Genomic DNA, 17,790 nt, shown 5'->3' on the forward strand with positions numbered 1-17,790 from the left:
GGATTCTGTTTTCAATGGTGTTCAAAATTATATTTTAGAAGAGAAGAACATCAAATTCGTTTTTCGTCTCATAATCATCACACTTTTGTTACATTTTTACCGAATCACAGTGACCATTCAAACATCTATTCATCCAACCTACAAAAGCAGATGCCCACCATTCACACTCATTTATCGTCAGCCTTATTTGCATCATCATCAATCAATTTCATACAAATCACTCATCCATCCATTCATTCATCTCGAGGTTGGAAAAGGTTTTTGCAGTAGCAACAATATTTAAACATGTGAATGCTCCACTGGCCCACTAACTATTAATGGGAGGGCGGAGGCCTTTCATTTACATTTCAGTTTGATTTCTTTTTTGAGAGCATTGTATGTGTTAAGTCTGTCTATTGAGAAATAAAATGGGAAGGGTGCAAATTAATCCGCTATTTTCTGTTTGTTTAGATGTAATTTTTTGTTCTGGAACATTATCAGTTTGGCCATGGCTATTAGCATGGCATTGATGATGCCGGTTCTGATGCCCCCATGTGCCTTAATTAGGTATCAAACATTCGTTCCATTTTGGGTCAATCTGTCTATACATTTGTCTGCTTGCCCTACGTTGTCTGTCTGTCGGTAAGGTATAAAGCAGTGGTATTTTCCCTTTCAGCGTATAAATGATGTGATGAAAATTAGATTGTATGGCATCTACTCACTCCTTCTCTTTTTTCTATAAACGTTCCCTTCATCCATGGCATAAGGAGAGCGAAATAATCTTTTGTGTGAACCCAGGTCATTATTAGTTATTGTTGCATATCCATCATGAAATGTGTTTAAGGTCTGAAGTAATTGTAGTCATATCAAAGTTGCCGTCATATATCCTAATATTCTTTAAGACAAATTTCACATATTTCACAATAATCACATTAATGTCTCTAACCAAGTTGTACTTCTGACATAAAAGGATATCTCTTTGTCGCAGCTGATAAAGACAATTTTGAAATTAAAATATGGTTCAAAGGGATTAGTAGTTGGAAATGTACTTCTTTGTGATACGGTTAATGTTCTTTTTTAATATTAAAGATGACTCTCTTTTGTTGTGGTGTAATCTGGAAAATGGCCAAGATTTAATTTCCGAAATGCGAAAAATGATTATTCGTTTGAAAGCGACTCACGGGGTATACGTTTCTAACAAATACTTGGCATCACTTACACGATATATTCATGCGGCTGATCTCTTAAGCCCGCGGCACATAAGGCCGCGGCACATACGGTCCGCTGAGCGTTGCGTTGCAACAACCACATGAGAACTTCAAGAACAAACTTGGCATCCCTCACACATTTTTCATGTGGTTGTTGTTTTCAACGCGCAACGCGTCACATAACGGACCGTATGTATTTGGTCCTATACGGTCCCTTGTGCGACGCGTTGCGCGTTGAAAACAGCAACCACATTAAAAATGTGTAAGTGATGCCAAGTTTGCTCTTGAAGTTTTCATGTGGTTGTTGTAACGCGACGCTCAACGGACCGTATGTGCCAAGCGCTTAAAGCCCTCGGAACATACGGTCCGTTTAGTGACACGTTGGGACACACGTTGTCCCAAAAAAGTTAAATTATGTTTAACTTTAATGCGGCAGCCATATTGTTGTTTTTCAAAATACTTGGCATCATTTACACGTTTTTCATGTGGTTGCGGTACAACAACCACATGAAAAAAGTGTAAGTGAAGCCAAGTTTTTTGAAAAACAACAATATGGCTGACGCATTAAAGTTAAACATAATTTAACTTTTTTGGGACAACAGGTGTCCCAACGTGTCACTAAACGGACCGTATGTGCCGAGGGCTTTAAGCCCTTGGCATCATTTACACTTTTTCATGTGGTTGTTGTACCGCGACGCTCAACGCATCGTATGTGCCAAGCGCTTAAGAGTTGGGGTGTTAAATTTTAAATTATATGACTTTTTAATTTGACCATGATTTTAAATTTTGCCATTGTTACTTTTGTAGAATTCCCCCCACCAATAATGCTTCTACTCTACTTTCATTTCAGGTACTGATTTCCTTGGTGTCGCCGTACATGAATTTGGTCACTCCCTCGGATTGGGACATTCTTCAGATCAAAATGCCATCATGTTCCCCTGGTATCAAGGTTATACCGTTGGCAGAGAACTACCAGCCGACGATCGTAATGCTATACAAGAATTATATGGAGCTAAAGTAAAATCTTGGGGTACATATCGACCACCGCCAAGACCTACAACGACTACGACAACAACAACTACAACAACAACAATGCGACCAAGAACATATTATCCAGTTCGTAATTATCCCAACTCAAATCCATCTTATCCATATTCGCCACAAAGACCGCAGGAACGTTATCCTTATCACTACAACAATAATAACAACAATCATCATAATAATCATAATCGTAATCATCATGATCCTCGCAATGACCCCTACACACCAAGAACATATTATCCAGATTATAGAACACCACCCACCACCACAACAACAACGACGACGACAACAACACGCAGATCTTATTACATGACACCATCAACGACCACAGTACGTCCAAGGACTCGTCATCATCCTACACATTCTTATCCACAACATCGTACACCCACAAAGACGCATCGACCACCGAAACCCCGCAAACACAAACCCGATAGTTGTGCAACGCATTATGATGCCATATCGATTATACGCGGAGAATTGTTTATATTCCAAGGACAGGTAAGTTTAAAACATCTCTAAATTTTAGTTTATCGAAATCTTTGATTATGTCTTTGGCGTAAAGGACTCTACACAATGGCTCTGTTGAGCGCCGCGTTACAACATCCGCATAAAAAGTATGTGTGATGCCATGTTTTCTTTTGAAGTTTTCATGTGGTTGTTGTTTTTCGCGCGTGACGCTACTCACAACGGGCCGATTGTGCCGAGCGCTTTAGAATTCCTTGCACCTTCCTGTAGTTGGATTCTCTAACGCATTTTTTGGTTATCGACAACAATCGGTAAAATTAAAATGATTATTTATTTGTATGTATCAGACTTTGTCTTCTTGGGCTATAAGGTCTATTATTGATCAATGAAAAATAAGACTATTTATTCCATTTTTCTACCCGACGTTTCGATGGGATTTTCCAACATCTTCAGGGGTAACTTTTATTCGATCTGGTAACGACATAATTTCACAAAGATTCTTATTAGTTTTCTATGATTGCACATTTTGATATTACTAGCATTAATAATGGTGGTACTTACAAATAATCTTTCGTCAGTTTTTACATTTATGCTTGTCAAGTTGTAGTTTGTATAAATAAAATATCACGACAATTAAACTAATGTATAAATGCAAAAATAAATAAATAAAATTAATGTAAAAATCACAATTCTTAATACTAGCTATCACAGGTTGTTGAGTACGGCTAAATTATTGCTAACGTGTAAACTGCATTCGTGTTGTCTTTGTCCTCTTTTCGATTAATCGCAGATTCCATTTTTTGCTGTATTCGCAAACTCTCTAGTGTATACCTTTTATTCTGGATTCTCTCTTTGTCTAGTATTTTTACATTGACTAGATCAGCTGTGTGTCCGTAGTCTAGGCAGTGTTGTGCTAACGCAGTCGTTTGTTTACATTTTTGTATGTCGTTTCTATGTTCAGCTATTCGTATGCCTAAGCTTCTCTTTGTTGTGCCTATGTAATGTTTCCCACATTTATCTTCTGTGTTCCCTTCACATGTTATTTGGTATACCACATTATTTATGTCAGCCGTTTCTATTCGTGTTTTTGTTTTTGTGTATAATGAAGAAATAGTTTTATATGGTTTATGTGCGATGGTGACTCCCTCTTCATCCATAATTTGTTTTATTAATTTTGTATCAGTGAGTCTTGGGATGTATTGGAGGCTGAAGTATTTGGTGTTGCCAGATTGTTCACTTTTGGTCTCTTTTGGACATATTGATTTTTGGACAAGTTTATTTATTAAATTGGTCGGGTAGCAGTTTTGTTTTAATATTTTTTTAATTTTTGGTATGTTTTTCGTTTTGAATCGTTCGTCGCTCAGTGTTAATACTTTGTTTATGAAATTTGTCGCAGTGTTTAGTTTTTGTTGTAAAGGTTGGTTTGAATGAAAACTCATAATTCGTCCAGATGAGGTTGGTTTTGTATACCAATCAGTATACACTTTATCTCCAATTCTGTGAATTTGTATATCCAAAAACGGGATGCAGTTATTTTCTTCGGCTTCAATAGTAAATTGCAGCTTTTTATGATATTTATTGAGCACCTCCAATATTCTTGTTTCCTCACCCTTTTTGACTATCGCAAACATGTCGTCCACATATTTGGTCAAGAATTTGAAGTGAATGTTTTCCTTGTCAAGATCTTGTAATATTTGCGTCAAGAGGGTATCTAAAACTATGTCGGCTATTGTCGGGGAGAGCGGATTTCCCATGGGCATGCCATATACTTGAGAGTAGCAGATTCCTTCATACATGAAGTAGTTATTGTCATTAAGACAGAACTGAAGAATTTTCAAAAACTGTGATCTGGGAATGTTTGTGTATTTCTCTAAGGTTTTCCATTGTGTCATTATATTATTAATGGCTAGATGAATCGGTATGTTGGTGAATAACGATACCACGTCGAAAGAAACTAAAATATTGTTGTCGTCCAAAGTTATTTCACCCAATTTCCTCTTAAGTTCGAAAGAGTTCTTAATATTATAGTCTTCTACTATAATATTTTTGAGAATATTCCCCACATATTTAGATAAGCCGTAGCACGGAACTTCTACAGATGAAGATATTGGTCTAAGGGGCATATTTTGTTTGTGCACTTTGGGAAGTCCGTACAGTCTAGGAGCATTTGACGAGGTTGTTGTCAGCTTGTACTTTTCATGATTGGTAATGTAGTTTTGTTTATGTAATTCCATAACTATTTTGTTGTTGGCCCGTTGCAAGCTTTGAGTGGGATCTGTTCTCATCTTTTTGTATGTTGTTTTGTCATCTAATAGAGTATTCATTCCTTTTTGATATGCATCCTTATACATTACGACTGTTTTATTGCCTTTGTCGGCTTTCGTAATGACTATCTCATCTTTGTATTTTTTCAAAAATCGTTTTGTTTCTTCAAATATTCGTAATATGAATTTGTCTTTTTGGTTTATTTTTGTGATCCTTTTATATGTTAATATCCTATTTGCTATTTTTGTTCTTGTTATTTCCTTTTGTCTCTCGTCATTTAGTGTTTGTACCCATTGCTCTATGTCTGCTATCAACTGTACTGATGAGAAATGTTTGTCTCCAATGGGTATGGAGAACTTGGGGCCTAAGGACAATATCCACATACTCTCCTGGCTGAATTTAATATTTGTTTCATTCACGAACCACGAAGGATTGAATGTTAAACCGTATGTTTCCAAACCTTGAAGTTTCAATTTTTCCAATTTTTGCGTTTGTTTTTTCCTGTCATTAGATGATAAAAATAAAAACCTCGTTCTCTGCCTTTTAGTGAAATTGTCGTACTCATCCTTCTGCATTGTCAATTTTAATGGTTTAGCAATACTTCCTATGATTTTCTTTGTTTGTTTTATATTTAAGTTAGTTTCTTTAATTTCTGCGTTTAGTAGTTTGCAGTGAAATTTTTGTTCCATATTTTTGAATTCTGTTATTACTTGATTGGTGTTAAATAATGCTTTAGTATGTTTTGTAGAATTGTTTATATGAGATGGTATTAAACCGCTCTTTCTACAAGCTAATAAGAATTTTAGTCTTTCCGATAACTTCGCTAGTCGTTTGGTTTCTCTGCAATATGATTTCAATAGAGTGCATGTCTCTATGCTATACTTTAGTTTAATATGTGTGAAGAAGTCTTTCATGTTGTCGTTACTTGAATAAATTTTGTTCCAATCGGCGGGCCCTCCGAGATTCTATTTTATATTATGTTTTATCGACCTTTCAATTATTTATTTGTATGTATCAGACTTTGTCTTCTTGGGCTATAAGGTCTATTATTGATCAATGAAAAATAAGACTATTTATTCCATTTTTCTACCCGACGTTTCGATGGGATTTTCCAACATCTTCAGGGGTAACTTTTATTCGATCTGGTAACGACATAATTTCACAAAGATTCTTATTAGTTTTCTATGATTGCACATTTTGATATTACTAGCATTAATAATGGTGGTACTTACAAATAATCTTTCGTCAGTTTTTACATTTATGCTTGTCAAGTTGTAGTTTGTATAAATAAAATATCACGACAATTAAACTAATGTATAAATGCAAAAATAAATAAATAAAATTAATGTAAAAATCACAATTCTTAATACTAGCTATCACAGGTTGTTGAGTACGGCTATCAAAAAAAATCATAGGAAGTATTGCTAAACCATTAAAATTGACAATGCAGAAGGATGAGTACGACAATTTCACTAAAAGGCAGAGAACGAGGTTTTTATTTTTATCATCTAATGACAGGAAAAAACAAACGCAAAAATTGGAAAAATTGAAACTTCAAGGTTTGGAAACATACGGTTTAACATTCAATCCTTCGTGGTTCGTGAATGAAACAAATATTAAATTCAGCCAGGAGAGTATGTGGATATTGTCCTTAGGCCCCAAGTTCTCCATACCCATTGGAGACAAACATTTCTCATCAGTACAGTTGATAGCAGACATAGAGCAATGGGTACAAACACTAAATGACGAGAGACAAAAGGAAATAACAAGAACAAAAATAGCAAATAGGATATTAACATATAAAAGGATCACAAAAATAAACCAAAAAGACAAATTCATATTACGAATATTTGAAGAAACAAAACGATTTTTGAAAAAATACAAAGATGAGATAGTCATTACGAAAGCCGACAAAGGCAATAAAACAGTCGTAATGTATAAGGATGCATATCAAAAAGGAATGAATACTCTATTAGATGACAAAACAACATACAAAAAGATGAGAACAGATCCCACTCAAAGCTTGCAACGGGCCAACAACAAAATAGTTATGGAATTACATAAACAAAACTACATTACCAATCATGAAAAGTACAAGCTGACAACAACCTCGTCAAATGCTCCTAGACTGTACGGACTTCCCAAAGTGCACAAACAAAATATGCCCCTTAGACCAATATCTTCATCTGTAGAAGTTCCGTGCTACGGCTTATCTAAATATGTGGGGAATATTCTCAAAAATATTATAGTAGAAGACTATAATATTAAGAACTCTTTCGAACTTAAGAGGAAATTGGGTGAAATAACTTTGGACGACAACAATATTTTAGTTTCTTTCGACGTGGTATCGTTATTCACCAACATACCGATTCATCTAGCCATTAATAATATAATGACACAATGGAAAACCTTAGAGAAATACACAAACATTCCCAGATCACAGTTTTTGAAAATTCTTCAGTTCTGTCTTAATGACAATAACTACTTCATGTATGAAGGAATCTGCTACTCTCAAGTATATGGCATGCCCATGGGAAATCCGCTCTCCCCGACAATAGCCGACATAGTTTTAGATACCCTCTTGACGCAAATATTACAAGATCTTGACAAGGAAAACATTCACTTCAAATTCTTGACCAAATATGTGGACGACATGTTTGCGATAGTCAAAAAGGGTGAGGAAACAAGAATATTGGAGGTGCTCAATAAATATCATAAAAAGCTGCAATTTACTATTGAAGCAGAAAGAAAATAACTGCATCCCGTTTTTGGATATACAAATTCACAGAATTGGAGATAAAGTGTATACTGATTGGTATACAAAACCAACCTCATCTGGACGAATTATGAGTTTTCATTCAAACCAACCTTTACAACAAAAACTAAACACTGCGACAAATTTCATAAACAAAGTATTAACACTGAGCGACGAACGATTCAAAACGAAAAACATACCAAAAATTAAAAAAATATTAAAACAAAACTGCTACCCGACCAATTTAATAAATAAACTTGTCCAAAAATCAATATGTCCAAAAGAGACCAAAAGTGAACAATCTGGCAACACCAAATACTTCAGCCTCCAATACATCCCAAGACTCACTGATACAAAATTAATAAAACAAATTATGGATGAAGAGGGAGTCACCATCGCACATAAACCATATAAAACTATTTCTTCATTATACACAAAAACAAAAACACGAATAGAAACGGCTGACATAAATAATGTGGTATACCAAATAACATGTGAAGGGAACACAGAAGATAAATGTGGGAAACATTACATAGGCACAACAAAGAGAAGCTTAGGCATACGAATAGCTGAACATAGAAACGACATACAAAAATGTAAACAAACGACTGCGTTAGCACAACACTGCCTAGACTACGGACACACAGCTGATCTAGTCAATGTAAAAATACTAGACAAAGAGAGAATCCAGAATAAAAGGTATACACTAGAGAGTTTGCGAATACAGCAAAAAATGGAATCTGCGATTAATCGAAAAGAGGACAAAGACAACACGAATGCAGTTTACACGTTAGCAATAATTTAGCCGTACTCAACAACCTGTGATAGCTAGTATTAAGAATTGTGATTTTTACATTAATTTTATTTATTTATTTTTGCATTTATACATTAGTTTAATTGTCGTGATATTTTATTTATACAAACTACAACTTGACAAGCATAAATGTAAAAACTGACGAAAGATTATTTGTAAGTACCACCATTATTAATGCTAGTAATATCAAAATGTGCAATCATAGAAAACTAATAAGAATCTTTGTGAAATTATGTCGTTACCAGATCGAATAAAAGTTACCCCTGAAGATGTTGGAAAATCCCATCGAAACGTCGGGTAGAAAAATGGAATAAATAGTCTTATTTTTCATTGATCAATAATAGACCTTATAGCCCAAGAAGACAAAGTCTGATACATACAAATAAATAATTGAAAGGTCGATAAAACATAATATAAAATAAAATGATTATAATTTCGTTAATTAACGAAGTTTGTCGGTAAGTTAGCAACCAAAGTAAATTAGTCGCTAAGAGGTAGTTTACACTATCTATCAATGTCATATGACACGAAATAAGAACATTCCATATCTACCCACGCAGGCAATGTGGAGACGTAATTTTATTACATTTTTGCTGGTGTGGACGCGCAAAGTAAATGGCGTAAGGAAAATCCTCAATATTGCACATATTAGCGACTATATAATGATGAAAATTTTCATTTCATATGACATTTACATATAATGTAAACTACCCCTAAGTACTACCCATGGTACAATAATACAGGTAGCATTATCATGCCAGCTGATGGTAACATATGGCCTGTTCCCGTACTTTACAAAGTGGTAAAAGTTGTAAAAGTCGTAAACGATTTTCATATAAATTTTGTGTACGGGAACGCAAAATGTGTAAAAGTGGTAAAAATTGTAAAAACTTTTTAGTTCTGGAACAGAGCTATAATGTGTCAATTGCATTGAATTGATGTCAAATTTTGACATCTTATGTTGCCAACAATTGCCGATGCGGCTACCTGTGTATTTGTACCATGGTACTACCGATAGCAACAGTGTTGTCAACTATCATTTGTACTTTTCATTCATAATTTTGCGTTTTAATTTTACTGATTTTTGTCGGTAACCAAAAAATGCCTTATGTGCCTGCATATACGGCGCGTTGAGCGTTGCGATACAACAACCACATGAAAACTTCAAGAACAAACTTGGCATCACTTACACATGTTTCATTTGGTTGTTTTCAACGCGCAACGCGCCACACAACGGACCGTATGTATTTGGCCCATTAGGGAATCCGTTTACTGATAGTCTTTTTGCTAAACCTAACTCTCTCTTCGCTCTTTTTTTAGTACCTTTGGCGGATTGGTGAAAGAGGTCTCTATCCCGGTTATCCCACCGAAACTAAACGTTTATGGACAGCCCTGCCATCCGACTTTACAAAAATTGATGCCGTATATGAAAATCATCAGCGTCACATTGTATTTTTCATTGGTGAGTCCACAATTTAAAACAGTACTACTATACTTATTAATTTCCACTTTTTCCCCTACATTGCAGGTCGTAAATTCTATGAATTTGATTCGGTCACCCTGATCCGAGAAAACTACTTAACTGCCTTGGGTTTGCCCGCAACACTGCCAAATGTTGATGCTGCCTTTATTTGGGGTTACAACAATCGCACATATCTCTTTAGTGGCACACTCTACTGGTCTCTAGATCGTGAAACGGGACGTGTGGAACTTGACTATCCACGTGATATGTCCATATGGTCGGGCATTGGATATAACATTGATGCTGCCTTCCAATATACCAATGGTAAAACATACTTCTTCAAGGGCCACCACTATTGGGAATTTAATGACAATGCAATGAAAGTGGCTCATTTTAAACCCAAATCCTCGGCAAGAGATTGGATGAAATGTCCTCGAAATGCCAACGAAGTTGATGAGGAGCAACGGACGGCACCTTTAATATCGGAGGTTGAAACTGCTGAAGAAAATTTTGCCACACAAAAACGGGGGTCTTTATTCGTGTTGAGTTTTGCATACTTCATAACATTGATCTGGTCAACACGATTGTTGCGGTGTTGGTTATGGTAAATGTGTGTATGTATGGCAAAAGTCTAGCAAAAAAGGACAATCCTGAATAAAATCCAAATATATTTACAATTTATGCAATTTAAAATAAATATATAATTAAGCGCGGTTTATGTGATTTCAAGGAAAGGAAATTTTATTCATTCGTCAATATTCGTAACATTATGGGCGTCAATAGCTCAGCCAATATTTTATTGCAAAAACGTGAATTCCGCCGTATTTCACATAAACCTAGTTTTCTTAAACAATTTTCAAAGATATAACATAAACAAACATATTTTTTCACATTTCTTATATTAGTTTAAATTTTAAGTACATTTTAGCATTTTTTAGAATAGGTTAAATACTAAAATATTTGTTAAGAATTAGTTTATACCTATTTTTAATCTTTTTTTAACATACAATTTAAGTTTATCATTTCACCTTCAACCAAAAACCGCAAAGATCACTGTAATGTATACGAAAAATAATTTTTGTAATTGATAGAATATTGTCCAATTTTGAATTATTTTCAAATTTCAAAATTTTAATCTTTTTCGAGGAAAATAAATGTGCCATCGTTTAGTTAAAATTTTTCGTTTGTGCAGTACATTGAAAATATGTAAAATAAAGTTTGGCATTACTTTTACTTTAGAACATGGTGTAAGAAAGAAGGTGATACAATAATAGCAACCTATGTCTTCATTTGCTGTCAAAACATATTTTTAATCAAAAATAAATAACAAATATTTCGCTTCTATAAAAAATATCTGTGTACAACATCTTTGTTTAAGCTTCGCGAATAATATTTTAACGTTTTCTTCTAACTTTTGTGGATATTTCGCGCAAAATAAATTTGACAGCAAATGAAGACTACAACCTAACGTCAACTATTGGATCACCTTGTTAAATTCGCCTTGCTTTAGAATATGAAATGCTATTGACATCACTAATAGGGTTTCTACACGGTATGTTTTTTACATATTCATGCATAGCAACTGTCACTTTTTTCGCCCATATGTAATTCCTTCTGCACGGCAAAATTTTATTTTTCATTCGTTTTCTGTTGTTTTCTTTATTTATATCGCGTACAAACAAAACAGCTGTTTACCTTTGGTTGTACAGACGAGAATAGAGCGCGTTCTATTCGAAAAATATACATATGCATGGACATAACACTTTGATGCATTGAAATTTCGGTATGGTTCACACCATGTGTACAAAATTCAGATTTGTAAAAAGTGACAGTTGGTATGCACAAATATGTAAAATACATGCCGTGTAGAACACACTTAACAGTGTAACAACGGCCTACACTTTTATTATTTGTGATCCTTCTTCTTATTCTACGCGGTGAAACTCTCACATGCAACTTTCACAGCTTTTTTCTCCTTCTTACCCATAAAAAAGTTGCGTATGAAAGTTTCGATGTGTAACTAAAGCTGAAAACTCATCCAACGTTTGAGTAAAGTTTTGTGTCATCTCTGGTAGAAGAATAAAAAAAAATTGAAACTTGGCAGCACTTTGTCTGTATTCAACTACCAGAAATCACACAAAACTTAACTCAAACGTTGGATGTGTTTTCAGCTTAAGATTTTACGTGCCTAAGGTTGCCAGTTTTACCATTTTTACCCTGCAATGCGTTCCTTTACCCCAAAAAGTGGCAAATCTGGAAGCAGTCTTTAAGAGAGAGCACAATGGTTTTCTCTTCTACTACTGGCTATCAAACAATTTTCGTCGGCTATGTTTGACAATGAAGATAAAAACAAACTTTTACCATCAAAAAAGTAACGAAACAGACCTATTGTGTTAACAACTTATGGCTATATTACACCATATGATTTTTCACATGTATGACATCAGCTGATCTGTATATTAGTATACTCAAAGTGACTACATACATGTGAAAAAGCATATGGTGTAATATAGCCATAAGTAGCTCGTATCTTGATTAATTTGACGTTCGTGCGGAATTTGTCTCTATTACCTACTTCCTATCACAAACAAAAAAGCGGCAATGAAAAAAATTCCGAGGGAGAAAAAGTAGGTATCATAAACGCCACGTCATCAAACGTGTGTTTTTCTCCAAAAAAAATCTTTCATGAAAACTTCAAGAACAAACTTGACATCACATACACTTTTTTCATGTGTTTGTTGTTATTGACGCGTGAAACGACACTCAACGGACCTAAAGCCCTCGGCACATACAGTCCGTTTAGTGACACGTTGGGACACGTGTTGTCCCAAACAAGTTCAATTAAGCCCTCGGTGCATACGATCCGTTGTGCGACGAGTTGCGCGTTGAAAACAACAACCACATGAGAAATGTGTAAGTGATGCCAAGTTTGTTCGTGAATTTTTCATGTGGTTGTTGTAACGCGACGCTCCACGCGCCGTATGTGCCGCGGCCATAACTTTAATGCGTCAGTCACATTGCTGTTTTTCAAAAAACTTGGCATCACTTACACTTTTTTCATATGGTTGTAGTACCGCGACGCTCAACGCTTCGTATGTGCCGAGCGCTTATGAATTTCTATTTTCGATGTATATTAGGAATATACATTTTTTGAGGAAAAAATATATCATTCAGAAAAAACTATTTCCCGTAAAGACTTCTTCATATCAATGATATGTAACCTCTTCCAAGTCCGAACAACGTGCCGCACACTATAACACCTCTTATAGAAGCGGTACAATATTTTTTAATATATGTGATATTTTGTTAAATTTGAACAAATTAAAGCCCTAATAAACATGTGCTTCTTTGATTTCAAAAACAAAAGTTTGAAACAGCTTCTCCTTTTTCAATGAATTTTTAGCGACCCAAATATTTTTGCAAGAATTCTACTTGCTGTGTGAAATTATGCATTTAGTGGAATGATATGGATTCTTTCAAATTGAAAATGTAACGAATTTTCATTCATGTTTTTCAAAATATTCAATCAAATGTGAAAAAATATTAGTTTTATAAATTCCAATAATTTATAGACATTTCCTTATTTTGTTTACATGTACCGGTGACAGTAACGTTACAAACAAAAACAAATTCCTTTGTGGTTGTTGTTGAGTTGTATTTGTTGTAGTATTTACTTTACCTTCTTTGTTCTACCATGCGTTACAACAACCGCTGAAAAATGTGATGCCAACTTTTCTTTTGAAGTTTTTGTGTGGTTGTTGTTTTCAACGCGTGACGCTACTCACAACGGACCGATTGCGCCAAACGCTTAAGCTGAAAACACATACAACGTTTGGGTAAAGTTTTGTGTCGTTTTGGCCGTTTTTACACTGTTGGGCATGATGCCGAAAAATTCAAATTCATTTGAAATATATGCCGACAAACAGATAAACGCTGGACTTTGGTATCGGCGTCGCCCTGTTGTTGTTTTTTCTCGACGCCCAACACAAAACTTTACTCAAACGTTGTATGTGTTTTCAGCTTAAACAAGACAGCCGGATTGTTGCTGTCACAAATGGCATAACTTAAGCTTTATTCATGTGGTTGTTGTTTCAGCGCTTAAGGTGAGAACAGAATGAGAAATTCACGGTTATCCAAGCCTCAATTTATGTATAAGAATAAAGAAATCCAAGATTGCATTTTAACTGGGTAGTACTTGGCCATTAGGCTTTTACATGTAATCAAGCGTGAAGCAAGCAACAAAGTTCATTGTATTTTAACCAAACTCATTCGATCCGTTGATTTCGTTTACGCATCGAAAACAACAGCCACATGCAAAAAGTGTAGGTGAGGTCAAGTTTTTCATAACAAATTGTGAATAATTTGGTTAGGAAGTGTAACTAAAAACTTTAACAGCCAGTTTCTGTATGTCGAAAGAAGAATGTGTGCGAATGAAACACGCCCGAACTTTAGTTTTCAAAATAATTTTACCTTTGTTTTTGCATCACAACAAAAAACAAATTTGAAAACCACAAGAGTTTGGACGTTTTTCTTTCGCACACATTCTTCTTTCGACATACGGAATCAGGTTGTAAAATACCAGAAATACGAAGGGTATATAGGGCTACGCCAATTCGTTGGCTTATATGTATTTACAATTTTTGATGGTAACGTGTACCAAACTACATCAAATGTTAGAAATGTTGAAGTACTGTTATCTGCGGTCCAATCCTTACCAGTAGTGCGATTCTCTAACTCATTTTTTGAGTTACCGACAAAACATGGTGAAATTAAAACGAAAGATTTGGTTTTGTTTGCAAGTGAAGTTGCTCGAGTTTAGGTAGTGCCAAAGAAATTCTCGATCAGAGTGTTTCTTTGCTCACGTATCTATTTGAGCAATTGACCTTGTTAAACATCGCCAATTTTTTCCCACTCATAAATTAATGTTGTTTTAATAAAATATTAAAACAACGACTATTAATAGGCCGTTTACATATAACCGGGTTAACCCAGTGGGTCTGGGTTTCAAATGTCATTTCCATTGTGTATACTTCAAATAAATCCTCATAAAGAAGGTTAACCCTGCAAAAAACTATAATATAAACGCCGTATAAGCCTGACCATTTTGAAAAACAAAATAGAAGTCGTCATCCCAAATAAAAAATGCCAACCCTCCTAAAAATGATTCCTATAATATATTTAGAAATATATCGTTGTTTGAGGGCCATACCAAAACATTGCCCTACGTCGAACATTTATGGCACGAAAGTTATCTGACTACAAAAACTACACTAATTCGTTCAGAAAAGGTAAACTAAGATACTTGTTCTCATATAAATTGCATGCTTTCAAAAGTTAGGGAACACTTTGCGGGTAAAAACTGGTAACCTCAGGCACGTAAAGGAACACGGCTAAAAATAAAAGATGCAAATGCCTTCATTTAAGAATTTAAAAAGTAATGCCAATTCACAGTTTCCTTAAAGTCGAAAACACAATCAATGTTTGAGTACATTTTTGTGTCATTTCTGGTAAAATATTAAAGAAAAGTTCGAATTTGGCTGCACTTTATCATTTACTCTTCCACCAGAAATTATGTGTTTTCGACTTAACTTGCAAACCCAACAATTTATTCTTCAACCCAATAGCTAATAATAATGAATATTTAACGATACGTATTATAAAATACTGCCAATTTTGTGAAAATCGTTAAAAATTAATTTGAATTCATTTCGTCGAAAACACATCCAACGTTTGAGTTAAGTTTTGGGTCATTCTGGTAGAAGAAAAAACACAAAATGCAGACAAGTTTGAATTATTCTTTTACCAAAAATGACGCAAAACTACTCAAACGTTGGATGCATTTTCGACTTTATCATTTAACTCTTAAGCGCTCGGCACATACGATGCGTTGTGCGTCGCGGTACAACAACCACATGAAAAAAGTGTAAGTGATGTCAAGTTTTTTTAAAAACAACAATGTGGCTGACGCATTAAAGTTAAACATAATTTAACTTTTTTGGGACAACGTGTGTCCCAACGTGTCACTAAACGATGCGTTGTGCGTTGCGTTACAACAACCACATGAAAAAAGTGTAAGTGAAGCCAAGTTTTTTGAAAAACAACAATATGGCTGGCGCATTAAAGTTAAACATAATTTAACTGTTTTGGGACAACGCGTGTCCCAACGTGTCACTAAACGGACCGTATGTGCCGAGGGTTTAAAGGGCCCGGCACATACGGTCCGTTGAGTGCCGCGTTACAAGAACAAACTTGGCATCACTTACACATTCTTCATGTGGTTGTTGTTTTTAACGCGAGATGCAACTTGCAACGGACCGTATTTGCCGGGGCCATAAATGTCTATAAATATTCTATGTTTTGGTTAGTGAATATATTTTAATCAACATTTCTAACAACTATAGATTTTTTACAATGCTTAAATAAATAAAAGAAAGTAACAATATAATAATTAACACTAGAAATCGGATTTTTGCATATTTCTGAAATTGCAGCCAATTGTAACTACCTTATTATATAGAATTAAGCCCTAAACACATCCAACGTTTGGATAAAGTTTTGCGCCATTTCTGGAAGATGAATAAAGGGCAAAGTGCTGCCAAGTTTCAATTTTTCTTTATTCTTCTACCAGAAACGATACAAAACTTTACTCAAACTTTGGATGTGTTTAGGGATTAATATCGCTCCAATGACAGAAATTTGATGTCATCATCAATAATGCGTACAAAGCTCCAGCTTCCATTGTTTAATAAACGAATTATTTGCATTATAATTTTCAAAAATATGCAAAAATCCGATGTCTAATTATCGCCCAATTATGTATTTATAAAAATAACCAATAAAATAAGAATGTGATATTATTTTAAAATAAATTAATGTGACATCACCTAAAGTTTATTTTTCGTTCATTCTTCATTTTGTTTTTGTAATTCTAATTAAACATTTTTGTATGCCTTAAAATTTGCTTAGCATTCATTTGTAATCTAACCTGCTTTCAAAAAAGGAAAAACAACAATAAAAATATAATTTTTACAAATACATCATAAGTAGCAATTATTTATGATCTCTAGTTTGGCAATAAATTTTGAATGGGCAGTGCTGAGCGGAAGAATACTAAAGCGACTTTTCTACGAGATGTATTTTGCATAGAAACTGTTATTTTCCATTATCATATCCAATTCCGTTTGTACCTCAAAATTTTGTTATAGTAAGTTTACAATTACGAAATCCAGTGGATTTCAACTGTCAATTCCTTATGGCCCCGGCACATACGGTGCGTTGCGTCACGCGTTAAAAACAACAACCACATGAAAAAATGTAAGTGATGCCAAGTTTGTTCTTGAAGTTTTCATGTGGTTGTTGTAACGCGACGCACAACGTACCGTATGTGCCGGGGCCATTATACACACGTCGAATGAAAACTCATCTGAAATCCATTGGATTTCATTTGACGTTTAAGTAATGGAATTGACAGTTGAAATCGAGTGTATTTCGGAAATGTAAACCTAGCATAAGGGTTGTAAATAGTGACAGTTGCTACGCATAATACATACCGTGGAAAGTTGCTTAAATTGTCAATTTCATTTCCAACACAAATAAAAATGCAACTCCGAGTTAGGCGACGTTTGTCATGATAATTGCTCTATTTTGATGGAATGTTAATGTTCATATGTACATTTAACAGGAAATGAATAAAAATAGTGCAGTCTTCCAGAAAATAAACGCCAGTATAATAGTGGGTTTACATTTACGAAATGCACTCGATTTCAACTGTCAATTCCATTGCTCAAATGAAATCCAATGG

General features: G+C 34.7%; 1 protein-coding gene across 2 annotated transcripts in view; it reads left to right on the forward strand.

Annotated features, from left to right (window-relative positions):
* The window catches only part of LOC141387295 (matrix metalloproteinase-2-like), a 615,190-nt gene extending 603,850 nt beyond the window's left edge, over positions 1-11,340 (forward strand). For both annotated transcript variants that reach the window (XM_073956774.1, XM_073956775.1), the window contains exons 4-6: positions 2,038-2,726; positions 9,848-9,989; positions 10,056-11,340. In XM_073956774.1, the coding sequence (XP_073812875.1) occupies positions 2,038-2,726; positions 9,848-9,989; positions 10,056-10,597 (1,373 nt within the window). In that variant the 3' untranslated portion in view covers positions 10,598-11,340. The remainder of the gene's footprint in view (positions 1-2,037; positions 2,727-9,847; positions 9,990-10,055) is intronic.
* Positions 11,341-17,790: the final 6,450 nt, after the last annotated feature.

Source organism: Musca autumnalis, unplaced genomic scaffold, assembly GCF_047663935.1.
Source record: "Musca autumnalis isolate F117 unplaced genomic scaffold, ASM4766393v1 scaffold_5, whole genome shotgun sequence".
Lineage (NCBI taxonomy): Eukaryota > Metazoa > Arthropoda > Insecta > Diptera > Muscidae > Musca > Musca autumnalis.